The 15285-nt window shown below is 38.5% G+C and overlaps 3 protein-coding genes across 5 annotated transcripts; all 3 read left to right on the top strand.

Annotated features, from left to right (window-relative positions):
- The first annotated feature begins 1550 nt into the window (after window positions 1–1550).
- Window positions 1551–3291, top strand: LOC125213685 (auxin efflux carrier component 5-like). 2 transcript variants are annotated; one of them, XM_048114358.2, is made up of 5 exons: window positions 1551–2332; window positions 2510–2595; window positions 2672–2839; window positions 2914–2990; window positions 3083–3182. In XM_048114358.2, the coding sequence occupies exons 1-4, from the start codon at window positions 1644–1646 to the stop codon at window positions 2961–2963; spliced, it is 993 nt and encodes a 330-aa protein (XP_047970315.1). In that variant the 5' UTR covers window positions 1551–1643; the 3' UTR covers window positions 2964–2990; window positions 3083–3182. The 2 variants fall into 2 exon arrangements, with proteins under 2 accessions (XP_047970315.1, XP_047970314.1); XM_048114357.2 differs by having other exon boundaries at window positions 1558–2332; window positions 2672–2829; window positions 3083–3291.
- Window positions 3292–3404: 113 nt separating this feature from the next.
- On the top strand, window positions 3405–7397 carry LOC125213684 (uncharacterized). 2 transcript variants are annotated; one of them, XM_048114354.2, is made up of 14 exons: window positions 3405–4271; window positions 4750–4875; window positions 4980–5024; window positions 5187–5282; window positions 5525–5605; window positions 5714–5832; window positions 5975–6076; window positions 6175–6360; window positions 6457–6523; window positions 6598–6651; window positions 6722–6808; window positions 6885–6923; window positions 7000–7038; window positions 7118–7397. In XM_048114354.2, the coding sequence occupies exons 1-14, from the start codon at window positions 4251–4253 to the stop codon at window positions 7268–7270; spliced, it is 1215 nt and encodes a 404-aa protein (XP_047970311.1). In that variant the 5' UTR covers window positions 3405–4250; the 3' UTR covers window positions 7271–7397. The 2 variants fall into 2 exon arrangements, with proteins under 2 accessions (XP_047970311.1, XP_047970310.1); XM_048114353.2 differs by lacking the exon at window positions 3405–4271 and having other exon boundaries at window positions 4290–4875.
- A 1738-nt stretch (window positions 7398–9135) lies between these two features.
- On the top strand, window positions 9136–12936 carry LOC125215309 (cellulose synthase-like protein D4). Its single transcript, XM_048116691.2, has 2 exons — window positions 9136–11609; window positions 11798–12936. Exons 1-2 carry the CDS (start codon window positions 9280–9282, stop codon window positions 12765–12767), a joined length of 3300 nt encoding a protein of 1099 aa, XP_047972648.1. The 5' UTR covers window positions 9136–9279; the 3' UTR covers window positions 12768–12936.
- The last annotated feature ends 2349 nt before the right edge of the window (window positions 12937–15285 follow it).

Genomic DNA, 15285 nt, shown 5'->3' with positions numbered 1-15285 from the left:
CTTTCACATGAATATAAAAATTATATTTTCTCTCTCCATTTAACACACAAAACAAAACGTCCTAAAATTCCGTGCCGTCCCACAAGTATGACATCTTTTGTAGAACGGAGGGAGTACAAAATAGATTGATAAAAAGAAAAATACTATATATATTAGTGAATAATAAGTCCCACCACAAACAAATAAGAAACGGAGGGTGCTTTATATTCTCTAGTACTAATGATCAATACATTTTTATTCAATGAACAACTTAACATACTAATACCATAACAAAAAATAATTAAAATAATAGAAATAAAAATTGAAAATAGAGATAGAGCACCAGAACTCCAGCCCCTTTCACTCAATTTGCGAAATCTATTGGAAGACAATTTCCTGACAATCTTCTTTCTTTGCATCGATGTTTTTAAGGTATCCCAAGCTCAATACGAATGAATGACATATCCATGCTAAGTTAAATAACTCCTCTATTTTAAAATTATATGATCCAAAATAATTATAATCATATTTTACTTTCCTTGACTACAAACTAAAGAAATCACACTACCAAAGCTCATACATGCATATGATCACTTAATTTGTTTACGACAAACTAATGAAATCTATCTTTTTTTAATATTACGCCTTCCGTCTACAAATAAAAATCCTATTTCTTTTTTACACGGGTTTTAACAAATCTTAAGAAAAGTGGATGACAAAAAATTAAATATGAGTGAAATGAGTGAGTAGAATATGAGAGCCTTATTATATTTATAGTAAAAATGAACTAGAAATCCTATTCACGAAATGAAAAAATGAAACTCTTATTCACGTACAAATGAGGTATTTACTTTAACAAACACGGAATTGTAAAGTAAATGAAGTTCATGGTTCATAATCCAAACCATTTTACCACCATCATGAATTACTTATATAGTACTACTAGAATGAACTTATCCATCAAGAATACGCATTTCTTGTTTCTTTTTGTGCAGACATTGCGAATATTCATTAATCAACTCTCGAATAGAAGAATATGAATAAATGCCACTTCTGTAATTCATCACCTGCCCGAATTTTAATATTGGCAAACATGATCGGAATAAAAAGTCATATAATTTTGACATATATGGAACAAGGATTATTCTATTTGCTATGTTTTGCATCGAATCCAAATCTCATTATTCTTATTTTTACTACTCTCAACGTCATAAATTCAAGTTTGAAAACCGCGTGCTTATTTTTATTTTTTAGGATCGATGTAAGGCCAATAAAGGTTGCCAAAAAAATTGTGATTTGTGAGTATATTGCTGTTGGAATACGAACATATTCACAAAGATCTTCTCTATGTTGAGGAAGGTTATTTTTTCTTCAATCCACCACTATTATGTAAATCTAAATATTAGTTAGTTAATAGGTATTATATTACTACTAGTTACTAATAATCTAGCTAACATTAATCAGCAACATAGCTACTATAAATAATCAAGAGGTAGAGTGGTAAATTGAAAAACTAGAAAGTATATACTACTCCATGTGATAGTGGAGATTAAAGTAGCGCAGCATATATGATCAAATAATTTGATTTAACAACACAGAAGTGTTAGTACTATAAATCATGGTGAATAGCAAATTACATTTGCAAAAGGAGAGATAGAAGGAGGATGCAGATAGGGTGGGGAGATGTGTACAAAGTAGTAGAGGCCATGGCGCCGCTATACGTAGCGTTGCTATTAGGTTACGGGTCAAAGCGCATGTTCAAGGCGGAAGAATGCGACGCCATAAACCGTTTCAACTGCTATTTCATCCTCCCTTTCTTCACCTTCCACTTCACCGCCAGCGTCAATCCCTACACCTTCAACTTTCGTTTCCTAGCCGCGGACGTTGTTGCAAAAGCAGTTGTTGGTGCAGCCTTGGTTTTGTGGTGTAAGGCGGGGTTTGGCTTTGCGTGGGCCATCACCTCCTTCTCTCTCTCCAGCTTCAACAACACCCTGGTGGTCGGGGTGCCTTTGCTCAAGGCCATGTATGGCGACGCGGGAGAGCATCTTGTTATACAGTCGTCCGTCATACAGTCTCTCCTCTGGTTCCCCATTCTCCTCTGCTTGCTTGAATTCCGCCGTGCCAAACTACTTTCTTCTTCATCTAATATTCATCGTCATATTAATGTTCATACTGATGAATCTGTTGTTGTTGCCAACGGAGATCATGGTTGTACCATTATCGATACCACCGCATCACCCTTCTCCTCGTCTAGTTTCTGTTCAACTATCAAGATAGTCGGAATGAAGCTTCGAAAGAATCCCAATTGCTATGCTTGTGTCCTTGGACTCGTTTGGGCTCTATTAGCAAACAGGTTACCTTTCTCTCTGTTATAGTAGTACAGTTGGGATCATCGACTGCACATTAGTTTGATATTATCAGCTTTGGACCTGGACAACACTTATATACAGCTTTCAACTTTCCTGACTCATCCAATGTGGGATGGGTTTATAATCCAGCAATCATGTGATAAGTATGTATGTGTGTGTAGGTGGGATATTGTGATGCCTCCGATGGTGGATGGATCGATTCAGATAATGGCAAAGGCGGGAAGTGGGGTGGCCATGTTCACTATGGGTACGTATACATAGCAGGTTATATGTTTGTGTGCGAGAGAGATGTGACGAAGAAATGAGGTTAATAACGGATGCAGGGCTGTTCATGGCGCTGCAAGAGAAGATAATAGCTTGTGGCGTAGGGCTAAGCATGTACGGTATGTGTCTGAGATTTGTATGCGGACCGCTTATCACAGGCGTTAGCGCTCTCGCTTTGGGCTTGCGCTCAGACATCCTCGCTATCGTTATTATACAGGTCAAGCAAGGTTGCTCTACCTACCTAGGAGTCAATTAGTTATTGATTCAAGTTCAACATATATATGCAAATTGTGCAATGCAGGCGGCTCTCCCGCAGGCGATAACCTGCTTCATGTTTGCTCAGGAGTATAGCTTGCACGCTAACGTACTCAGCACCGCGTCAGTATTTCATCACTTTCACTTTCACTTTCATTTTTATTTATATATTTAGAACACAAAAACTAATGAATCTATTCCTTCTTATGTTGCAGGGTCATTTTCGGCACAATCGCATCCCTTCCTCTCTTGATTGCTTACTATGTCATTCTAGATATTCTTGTTCATTAATTATATAAATTGTGATTGTGAGAATGAAGAGCAATGGATTGATCCTCACTTTCTAAATAAAGACATCACTATCTAGTGGGATTTTCAAATTCACCCCACTAATAGCAATAACAATGTTTAGTAATTGTATATTGATTATTCCATCTCAACTACTATTATTCACTTTCACTCACCATCCAGACTTTTTTACATAATGTTATATAGTATCTTCATCCATAGGTTTCTATGGCTGAAATCTATAGCTAAAACTTGACTTCAATTGACATTTGCAAAGGAATTTCAAATAAGTAAACTCACTCAGCCAAAGGAATACCGGAAAAAATTGATGACACTACCTGAACCACAATTTTAAGATTCCGTTGGTGCATAGCGATTTTGAGGTGTTTGGGAAAAAATCGTTTAATCTTTGAGGACAATGCATGAATCCGAAACCACCAGTCAGGGCATATTTCATCTCGCAGAAATACATTTTTCTTCACTCTAGTTAGTTTTGTTTATTTTTTTCATAATATATGCTTCATTTGTTTGTTACTCTCTTCGAGTAGAATAGTTAAAGTACCGCACGTGCATGACTTTTTTCCTAAATTCAGACGCAGTCGAATCATCAAGGTAAATCTCCGGATGCCCATGTCATTTTTGTATCTCCACTCTTTTAAATTGGTCATAGACTTTGCAGTAGTATTAATTTGCACCAAAAAATATATTGAAATCGTATCTATTATTGTAAGAAATAAAATAAAATGTGAGTTTACTCTCATTTAATATTTATCTAAATACCTGTTTACTCTTAAATTGCAATATTAAATTTAAACTAATTTTTACGTGAAAATTAGAAGAAAATTCTCTTAATCAGCCATATATTAAGGGGGAATGCCCGTCTTCTTCGGTTTACTTCATCTCCTCTCTCTCTCTGTCCTTGTCGTGGTGAAGACGACGAGTCTTCCATTGTTTTCTAGCTTACGCATGTCACTAAAATGGTGCAATCAAATGTGCAAATCAATTATTAATCAGACCTTTCTCGATCACGTATATACAATCGGAACATGGAATGCGGCCGGTTTTGGAAGACATTTCACGAGTTTCTGATCTACCATGGCGCGATCATCTAATTTGGTAACTATATAATGCATGTGCGCCTAATTATCTGCAAAATATCATCTATTTTTGGATCTTCATATGCATACGCCAATTATAAGGTTATTTTTCTATTTTCCCCCAAACTTCATCTCGTAACATGATTATTTGATATTGATAACTGCTCCTGCTCTTTCTACTATCGTTTCTGAACATCATTTGATTTCAAAACTTAATTTATGAAGATAATAATCTTCTTTCAGTGAATGTGATTAGGCTTCTGCCTTGGTTGCCTTGTTGATTAAGTTGATTGAATTTCAGTAAAATATGCGTCATTATCTTGACTAATGAGCAGCAGTGACAAGTTCCACACAATCTGTTGTTTGATTTGATATAACTACGTTCGAATGCTTATTTTCTGCTAACCTTTTTTCAATGCAAATATGTGGATGCAAATATGTTAGTCCTCTGTTTCATGACCAGCCGAATTTATACGACCCTTGTATTACTTTCTCAGATGCCGGTAGTGAGGCATCAAAAATGTTGTAGAATTTTCCCGCGAGGCAGCATCTTTCCTGCAGCTTTTGTTATCTTTATAGGACTCTTCCTATGGAGCAGAGCAATAACACAACACAATATAGAGGTTGCTTACTGCATTCCCTTCATATTTAGACTTGCTTTGATGAACATAAAATATTTGGATTTTTTGATGTAGTATTATTTTAGAGCCTAAGACTTCTTTTGCAGGACATGTTAATATGGAATTTACAAGGTTCGAAAGGTTTATGTAAGGTACGGGCAGTCCTACTTTCAAGCTAGCATTCTACTGAAAATATGGAGAGCTCAGAAGACTTGTTAAAAAGTGAACGAGAATATGGAAACTGTTTCGCACGACTCGTTTTCTATAATGCGCCACTCTTCATGCCTTACTGGCATAATTTTTGTTGTCTTTAGAACCAATGCAGGCTTCCTGGAAGTGAGACGTTACCCCAAGGCATAGTTTCCAAGACCACTAATTTGGAGAGAAGACCACTATGGGGTCTTCCAAAGGTCTGTAATGAGAGAATTCCGCGTTACATTTTGAGGTTTTTCTTTTTACAAGCTGTATAGTTGCTGAAAGTGGGAAAGAATTCTTCTGGCTGATTGCCTAGCAACAGTCATTTGATGATCTTCTCTATTTGTATATTTACTTATTTTGGAAGTTTTTCATTGATAAATTAGTATTGGAAAAACAAAGCAAAAGTATATTCCATGAACAGATTCAAGCTTAACGAGTTTAAATGTGCAAACAGAAGACAAATACTTCTAAAAGTCTGTTTGCTGTTGCTGTGGGGATAAAGCAGAAAAATAATGTAGATATGATGGTCCAGAAGGTATAGTTATAACTTATTACTGAAAATCTGAACCTTGAATATCTGTGATGTAGTATATCTGTGTATATAGATAGATAGAAAGATAACATAAGGCTTCTAAATTTGCAGTTCCTAGGAAGTGATTTTGCTGTCATGCTTTTCCATTATGATGGTATTGTTGATGAGTGGAAGGATTATAATTGGAGCAGTAGTGTCATACATGTCTCAGCTGATAATCAAACTAAATGGTATGAGTAGCTAGTTTTCTCCTTGAATTCTATAATGTGTGTCCAAGTGATTAATAGTTAGTTATGATAATGAATGAATATCTAAAAGTTTATTACTCTCTTTGATTAATTTGTTCAAAATCTGATGGCGTGTAATGAGCAGGTGGTTCGCAAAGCGGTTTCTACATCCAGATATTGTAGCAGAGTATAACTATATTTTCTTATGGGACGAAGACCTTGGTGTTGAACATTTTGATCCTGCCAGGTATGCAGCTCAACCCGTGTTTCTTTTTCATCCAGCATGAAGTTAAAAGTATTCAGATTTTATTGTAAGTGTATAACTTAAATATGGGATGTGCTTAGGTACCTATCGATTGTGAAATATGAAGGGCTAGAGATATCACAACCAGCGCTAGATCTTGACAAGTCTGAGGTGCACCATCTTATCACAGCTCGATCGGGGAGATCTAAAGTCCACAGGAGGTCTTATAAACATGATGGTAAGGGTATTCAATGCAATGACAGCAGCACCGGTCCTCCTTGCACAGGGTAGAATTTACAGTTAAACAACTGGACTTGTAACATTTATTTATTAAAAAGGTGAAAGGGTGTTTGGCATATTAATCTAGTTGACAATGGCGATAGGTGGATAGAAGTGATGGCCCCTGTATTCTCGAAAGCTGCATGGCGTTGTGTGTGGTATATGATTCAGGTATATCAAGTTACAGATGACATGTTTTTACAGACAAAGCTAGATTGAGGAGTGACATTTGTTTTTGTGTGTAGAACGATTTGATCCATGCGTGGGGACTAGACATACGGCTTGGTTATTGCGCACAGGTACGGTCAGGTTTATGTAGCTGTTTTCTTGAATTTCGTCTACTATCTGATACCATCTTATCTTGCATAGGGCGATCGAACAAAAAAGATTGGAGTTGTGGATACCGAATATCTTGTTCACTACGGCCTCCCAACTCTGGGAGATCCTCGCCAAAAGGTACTTAATTTCTTCTTCATTGACTTGAGGAAAAAAACGTCTTATCAACTAAGTTGCTTAATTGATACACATGCAGACGACTAGATGGAACAAGACCTCTTCTAGTGAAAAAAAGGTACTACTGAGTAGTGTATATATTGAATTTATTCTAGTAAGAGTGGGAATGTGAGATTGTGGGTATTTATTTGCAGGATAAATCCGGGTCGGGTGAAATCGACCAAAGACTCGCAGTAAGTTGTCAATAATTAAGCTAAATTAATTTACTCGAAAACAAACAAGTGACGGTGATGATGGTGATGATGAAATTAGGTTCGGAGAGAGTCATATAACGAGTACAAGGTGTTTAGGAGGAGGTGGAAGAAGGCGGCAGAGTCGGACGAGTGCTGGGCCGACCCGTACCCGGATGAGGGGGACCACCACCAAAACCAAAAGGACCACCCCTCCTTTTGGACCCAGACCTGATCCATCACATATCCATTTTTTCATATTAATCCATTACTAAATACATGTGTAATATACAGCTGGTGGGAATGAATGGTTGGACCAATCCCCCCTTGTACTATAATTTTTGTCCACTCTTTTTACCTTACATTATTACTTACCCCTATTCATAAACTTCAAATATAATAGTAATTGTAATAACAATGACACATTTATGATACTTACCACGAATAATTACAAGAAGATTAGAGATGGCATCCGAAGCAATTGCAAGTCTTGGGAGTGAAAGAGCAAAAGCCAAAGGGTCTGTTTGGGATATTGCAATTGATTGCATAGCAACACGGCGTCGACACACAGTAGTTTCTGCTTCCGCCGCCGCAGCAAGTGCAGAGAGCGCATATCTGAAAGCTCCCCAGCCTCCTCCGGCCGATGATCGTCTCCGCCTCCACCGCCGCCGGCACCATCATCTCCTGCAACTAAATCAACACCACCTTTTCAATAAAGAATCGATTTTTTTCCATGGGATCTATGCGAAGCAAACTCACGTGGCAAAATCCGAAATTCAGCAGCAAGGCCATAGTTAAAAACACCCCACCAACAATTGCACGCATCTCCACACCTTTTTAGTCAGAATTGAAGTTTTTGTGGGAAAATTAAAATAAAAATGGAATCTTGAAATGGTGTGTGGTGGAAGTGGGATATTTGTGAGTGATGGATTTACTTAGGTGTGAGGATCAGCCAGTTCTCTCTAATAAATGAAGTGGTTCGGAATGGATAGGAAGGTGGGGTTTGAAGGATTTTTTTAAAAAAATGGATACTGCATTTTTCCTCTTCTTCAATGTTCAATTGCCTTTTTTCCTTATTTCTTCAAATTGCCCCAAAATTAGCCTAAATTTGACACAAACAAGTGGGTTTGTACTAATAAGGTGAGAAGAGAAAGAAAAAGAAGAGATTGGAGATAAAAAGCAGCTTGATTTTTGTGTATGAATGTAAATGTAAAAAAAGAGCATGCATGGTGCTTATGTTGGATGCTTATAGCATTTAATACAGCAAAGGAAACAGTTGAAGACCTGTGAGTCCATTGACATGTGTTGATGTATGACATTTGCCCCACTAATTCTTGGCTGGATATGCTGTTTTCTTTCATTATTTGAGTCCACACTTTGTAAAATAGAAATACCGATTCGAGTAAAATAGAGAAATCTTGCCGATTCGAGTAAAATAGAGAAATCTTGATAATTAAATTTTAGGAAAGAGGGCACTAAACAACCAATTTATTTGGTCTGTGGGTACTTGTGACTTGTGCTGGACTACTCATTAGTTATGTTTGAAAAATTATTCCACAGTACTCCCTCCGTCCCAGATTAAGAGTCACTTTTTGCCATAAAAGTCCGTCCCAATTTAAAAGTCACTTTTAGAATTTTCCATATTTGGTCATACAATTTTACCCCATTCTTCATTAAAATTACATAAAAATGTCATAATCTACATTAAAATAAATCAAAACAAAAATCAAAAGTCAAAAGGGATCCACCTTCCACCAACTCCACCATCTCACTTCATTTATTACATACTCTACCATCTCACTTCATTTATTACACATTTCAACTCTTTCTTAAAAACCGAGCCATAACAATAAGTGACTCTAAATGTGGGACGGAGGGAGTATTATGGAACACAAGGATTTGATGTTAACAAACACCTGAATAAATTTAAATTAGGATATGTTACGGTAAATGATTTATTTGTAATACTAGCATGCAACAAATACATAATATATTTATAGCAAGAGAAATCCAGAAGCCAACGAGACATGGTGCTGAAATATAGGCAACAAATGTATATTCATCCATTCTCCGAACATTTCGCAGAAAATCAATCAATGGGTTTCTTATCTTGTCTTCCCATGTTCATTCTTAACAAAAAGTTTCAGAAAGATGATGGTGATGGTGAGGCAGCATTGCATGAAATAATTTCTGGCAAAGATAAATGATTGAACAAGGAGGGTGAGCGATCAAGGAAAAAAGAGCATGGCGACGCTAACGAATCAACCGTCGAAGAAGGGAGGAAAAGGAGGATCCTCCACCGTCAAATTCGCGAGGAGAACATCCAGCGGCAAGTATGTCAGCCTCTCCAAGGAGGAGATCGAGATGTCCGGTGGCGAAGGCGGCGACCAAAACAGCTACACAGTCCACATTCCGGTGACGCCAGACAACCAGCCGGTGGCAGCGAAAGCGGAGGAGCAATACGTGTCAAGTTCCCTATTCACAGGGGGATTCAACAGCGTAACGCGGGCCCATCTAATGGACAAGGTGATCGACTCGCAGGTTTCCCATCCCCAGATGGCCGGCTGCAAAGGGTCATCGTGCGCGATGCCGGCCTGCGATGGCAATGTGATCAAGGACGAGCGCGGCAACGACGTGATCCCTTGCGAATGCAGGTACAAAATCTGCCGGGATTGCTACATGGACGCCCAGAAAGACACTGGGCTCTGTCCCGGATGCAAGGAGCCTTACAAGAGTGCTGATTCAGACGATGAAATACCAAACTACTCCAAGGGAGCCCTCCACCTCCCCGGGCCCGAAAAGGATAATAAACAAATGTCGATGATGAAGAGGAACCATAATGGTGAATTCGATCACAACAAATGGTTGTTTGAAACACAGGGCACTTATGGATATGGGAATGCGTATTGGCCTGAGGACGGGGACGAAGATGGAGGAATGCACCAGGGCATGCTCGAGACCGCTGATAGACCATGGCGGCCTCTCAGCCGCGTCATTAATATCCCTAATAGTATAATTAGCCCATACAGGCTCCTCATTGCTATTCGTTTTGTTGTCATGTGCTTCTTCTTGGTGTGGAGAGTGCGCCATCCAAACGAGGATGCTGTGTGGCTCTGGTTGATGTCAGTCGTCTGCGAAATATGGTTTGCATTCTCTTGGATTCTTGACCAGCTCCCCAAGATGCACCCCATCAATCGAGAAACGGATTTGCCTCTCTTGCGCGACAAGTTTGAAGCTCCTTCCCCCGCCAACCCCACGGGCCGATCAGATCTTCCTGGGATGGATGTGTTTGTATCCACTGCTGATCCTGAGAAGGAACCCCCTCTCGTAACTGCTAACACTATTCTCTCCATCTTAGCTGTGGAGTACACCGTCGAGAAACTAGCTTGCTATGTTTCTGATGATGGAGGAGCCCTACTTAACTTCGAAGCAATGGCTGAGGCTTGTAGTTTTGCTGATCTATGGGTTCCCTTCTGTAGGAAACACGACATAGAACCCCGGAATCCGGAGTCCTACTTCAGTCTCAAGGGAGATCCCACCAAGAACAAGAACAGAGTGGACTTTGTTAAGGACAGAAGAAGAGTGAAAAGAGAGTATGATGAGTTCAAAGTAAGAATCAACGGGCTTCCAGATTCCATCAGGAGAAGATCAGAGGCTTTCAATGCAAGAGAAGAGATGAAAATGCTCAAGCACATGAGGGAGACTGGAGCTGACACATTAGAGCCCATTAAGGTGACTAAAGCTACATGGATGGCTGACGGCACCCACTGGCCTGGGACGTGGGCCGTTGCATCCCGCGAGCATGCCAAGGGCGACCATGCTGGAATTCTACAAGTCATGTTAAAGCCTCCTAGCTCCGATCCACTTATGGGAAGTTCCGAAGGCAATATTATCGACTTTAGTGATGTCGACATACGTCTGCCTATGTTTGTCTACATGTCGCGTGAGAAACGCCCCGGTTATGACCACAACAAAAAAGCGGGTGCCATGAATGCCCTCGTCCGAGCATCGGCTATTTTGTCCAATGGACCTTTCATGCTCAACCTCGACTGCGATCACTACATCAATAACTGCAACGCTATTCGGGAAGGAATGTGCTTCATGATGGACAGGGGCGGCGAGGATATTTGCTACATTCAGTTCCCACAAAGATTTGAAGGCATTGATCCATCAGATCGTTATGCCAACCACAATACTGTCTTCTTCGATGGTAACATGCGAGCTCTCGACGGCTTACAAGGTCCTGTCTATGTTGGGACAGGCTGCATGTTTCGAAGATTTGCACTCTATGGTTTCGATCCTCCAAAACTAGACAAACTTCCTGCTAATGTAGACAAAACCGCCGAACTCAAGACCACTGATTTTGACCCTGAACTCGATGTCAACTTACTACCAAAGAGATTCGGGAATTCCACATTACTAGCGGAGTCCATACCTGTGGCTGAGTTCCAAGGTCGTCCGATTGCTGATCATCCGGCTGTCAAGTATGGTCGCCCTCCAGGTATTCTTAGGGCGCCTCGCGAGGCTCTTGATGCAACCACTGTTGCCGAAGCCGTCTCTGTAGTCTCATGCTGGTATATTCATTACTCATTGTTCCTTCATATTTTTATACTCAAAAACTTGATAAGTCATTCTAGTCTTTAAATGTAATTGCAAAACATTATTTTCGCCAATTATATTGGTATGAAAGCGGATTATTCCAAAACATACAAGTGATACAATTTGTATACGGATGAAGTTTATCATTTTTATTTCATTATAGGTACGAGGACAAGACGGAATGGGGGGATCGCGTCGGATGGATCTACGGTTCAGTGACGGAAGATGTGGTGACAGGATACAGAATGCACAACCGCGGGTGGCGCTCTGTCTACTGTGTGACCAAGCGTGACGCGTTTCGCGGATCCGCTCCCATCAATCTCACAGACAGGCTGCACCAGGTGCTGAGATGGGCCACAGGCTCCGTTGAGATCTTCTTCTCACGAAACAACGCTTTTTTAGCCACTAAAAAGCTCAACGTTCTACAACGTCTGGCCTATATCAATGTCGGCGTCTACCCCTTCACCTCATTGTTCCTCATCGTATACTGTTTCCTCCCGGCCCTCTCCCTCTTCTCCGGCTACTTCATCGTGCAAAATCTCGATATCACTTTCTTACTCCTGCTCCTCACCATGTCCGTTTGCCTCATTGGTCTGGCCATACTCGAGGTCAAATGGTCGGGCGTTAGTTTGGAGGATTGGTGGAGGAACGAACAGTTCTGGCTCATCTCCGGCACCAGCGCGCATTTAGCTGCGGTGGTGCAAGGCCTGCTGAAGGTGATCGCCGGGATCGAGATCTCCTTCACGTTGACATCCAAGTCCGCTGGCGAGGACAACGATGACATATTCGCAGAACTCTACTTGGTGAAGTGGTCGTCGCTGATGATTCCGCCGATTGTGATTGGGATGGTGAACATAATAGCGATAGTGGTGGCATTTTTGAGGACGATATACGAGACGACGCCCCAGTGGAGCAAGTTCATTGGCGGAGCCTTCTTTAGTTTCTGGGTGTTGGCGCATCTCTATCCTTTTGCTAAGGGACTCATGGGAAGAAGAAAGAAGACGCCTACCATTGTCTTTGTCTGGTCAGGCCTTATTGCTATTACTATATCCTTGCTCTGGGTTGCCATTAACCCCTCTGTCAGCCAGCGTCCTGCTGCCACTTCTGGTGGTGGTGGTTTCACTTTCCCATGATCAACTTTCTCACTCTTTCCATTTCTCTAATTGTTTTGTTCATATTTGATATATATGTCTAGTGTAGTAAGTGAGTTTTGTGTTTTCTTCTTGTTCTTTTCAAGACTACTCAAGGGCATGTTCTTAACTAGCATGAAATATTAGTTTGGTACTAGTTTATAAATTTAATTTCAACACTTGTAATTACAATGATAAACATCATAGTATCTTTGTTATGTATTATATATTTATATTCTGAATTTATTATTTTTACATAATTATACTCCATTCGTCCCATAGAAAATAATTATTTAGGGTTGGCATGGATTTCATGCATAATTGATAAGTAAGAGAGAAGGAGAAAAATGTTACCATAAATTAATATGGACTATTTCTATAGGACGGATGAAAAATGAAATATAGCCTATTTCTATGGGACGGAGGTAAGACTAGTTTCAGGCGGTAACTAATTAGTACTATAAAATAAAAGAGTGAATATCTCTTTTGATCATTTAACCATGGATTGGTATCAAATTAGGAACTAAAACTTTAAAAATATCTCTAGAGATCTTCAATTTTGATTTAATATTGTTTGAACTACTTTTTTATTATTTGGATATTTTTTCAGTGAAACTACCCTCAAATCTCCAAAAGGGTAGTTATGTCTATTTGTGATGAGAGGAGACGGGCTTTGATATTTTTGCATTTTTTAATCCCACTTTATACTATTTCTTCCCCCTCGTTTTCTTCTTCTTTCTTTCTTTCTTTGTTGAGTGGACTATATTAAAGATAGATTTACAAAATTTAAATAGTCTTTCGCAAGTCTTGAAAATAACTTTTTTCAAAACCTCATTTTCTCTCTCATCCAATTATATACCTCAACAGCATCATCAGCAACAAGACCATTTTGAGCATAGTCGGTGATCACTGTATTCCACGAGATTACATCTTTATGAGAAAGTCTCCCATAAACCTTTCATGCAAAATCAGTAATGCCTAATTTGGCATACATGTCATTAACTCTGTTTCCAATCACTACATCTTCCCTAATCCAACACTTCATTGTTATGAATTCATGAATAGATTTAACCCATAAAGGATCTTTCATTTGAGCAACAGAAGAAGACAAGCATACTAGAGTCTGCAAATCTGGTCAAACCTTATTCGCTTGCATCCAATGGAAGAACTTGATTGCAACATATGGATGATTAATTTTCTCATATTTTGCAATTATAAAATTCCAAAAAATTATATATCAGACATACATATGGTCAAGACATTTGGTACATATTTTAATTTCACCAAATTTGGCATACATATTAATCAAAAAATTGGAAACAATCACATTAAATTCCGAATAAATAGATTAGCGAGCCAGTAACAAGGCATTCACTTGCGCACAAATTGAGAGGGCTTTATGTTTTCAGGAAAAAATTATTTAAGAATTTTTTAGGACTAAATTTTGGTAATCTAACATTAATATAGCCCACTCGACAAACGAATAACGAAAGCAAGGAAGAAACGGAGAACGAAGTAAAAGAAGAAATGTAGAAAGAAATGAGAAAGATATACTCCCTCCGTCCCACAAAAGAGGTTACATTTTCCTTTTTAGTTTATCCCATAAAAGATACTTATATTTCCCTTTTTGGAAAAAGTTCTCTCTCACATGAATATAAAAATTATATTTTCTCTCTCCATTGAACACATCAAACAAAACCTCTTAAAATCTCGTGTCGTCCCACAAGTGTGATATCTTTTATGAGACGGAGGGAATATATGACAAAAAAGTTTGATTAGAAAATGAAACAATATGTCAAATCTTGTCTCCCTCTCATCACATACTAAAATGCCTAGGGCTGGGTAAATATACCGAAAAAACGGTATATCGATCGTATCGTATTGAAAAATATCGAATTTTCGGTATACCGAAACTTTCGGTACGATACAATACCGTGTCGAAAGTTTTTGGTATGATAACGATATAAATTTTCTTATACCGCGGTATACCGTTTTATATCGAATATACGATATATATCGATATTATCGGTATACCGAAATATATCGAAAATCAATACGTATCGAATTATCGATACATATCGTTTATACCGATGATGATGATGATGATAATAATAATAATAATAATATAATTTATTTTTTTAAGATTAAAAGTTTAAATCATAAATATATCCATATAACTTAATTATATATTTTTTGATTATGAAGATGTGGACAATGTTTATTTTATTATGTTAAAATTATATTAATTTTGGTTTTATTTTTCAGTCTTGAAATTATATTTTTTGGTATACAGGTATTCGAAATGGTATAAAATTTCGGTATATCGTACGAAATATCGATATACCGTTCAGAACGGTATACCGAAGTTCGGTACGATATACCGAAATTTTGAAACGGTAACGGTATAGTTCTTTTTCATACCGAAATTTTGGTATACCGAAATACGGTATACCGAACTTTCGAAACAATAACGATATGAAATTCTTTCATATCGATATTTTCGGTATGATAACGAAACAAA

The sequence above is a fragment of the Salvia hispanica genome, chromosome 3 (assembly GCF_029641045.1).
Source record: "Salvia hispanica isolate PSC_SH4W2 chromosome 3, Shi_PSC_v1, whole genome shotgun sequence".
Taxonomy (NCBI): Eukaryota; Viridiplantae; Streptophyta; class Magnoliopsida; order Lamiales; family Lamiaceae; genus Salvia; species Salvia hispanica.
This window is presented reverse-complemented; position numbering and strand designations above follow the sequence as displayed.

Coding starts and splice junctions, on each gene's coding strand:
- LOC125213685 (XM_048114357.2), top strand. CDS start 1,644: ATGCAGATAGGGTGGGGAGATGTGTACAAAGTAGTAGAGGCCATGGCG. Junction 2,333..2,509: donor TGGGCTCTATTAGCAAACAG/GTTACCTTTCTC, acceptor ATGTGTGTGTAG/GTGGGATATTGTGATGCCTC. Junction 2,596..2,671: donor GGTGGCCATGTTCACTATGG/GTACGTATACAT, acceptor TAACGGATGCAG/GGCTGTTCATGGCGCTGCAA.
- LOC125213684 (XM_048114353.2), top strand. CDS start 4,690: ATGTTAGTCCTCTGTTTCATGACCAGCCGAATTTATACGACCCTTGTA. Junction 6,524..6,597: donor GTGTGTGGTATATGATTCAG/GTATATCAAGTT, acceptor TTTTGTGTGTAG/AACGATTTGATCCATGCGTG. Junction 7,039..7,117: donor AAATCGACCAAAGACTCGCA/GTAAGTTGTCAA, acceptor TGATGAAATTAG/GTTCGGAGAGAGTCATATAA.
- LOC125215309 (XM_048116691.2), top strand. CDS start 9,280: ATGGCGACGCTAACGAATCAACCGTCGAAGAAGGGAGGAAAAGGAGGA. Junction 11,610..11,797: donor GTCTCTGTAGTCTCATGCTG/GTATATTCATTA, acceptor ATTTCATTATAG/GTACGAGGACAAGACGGAAT.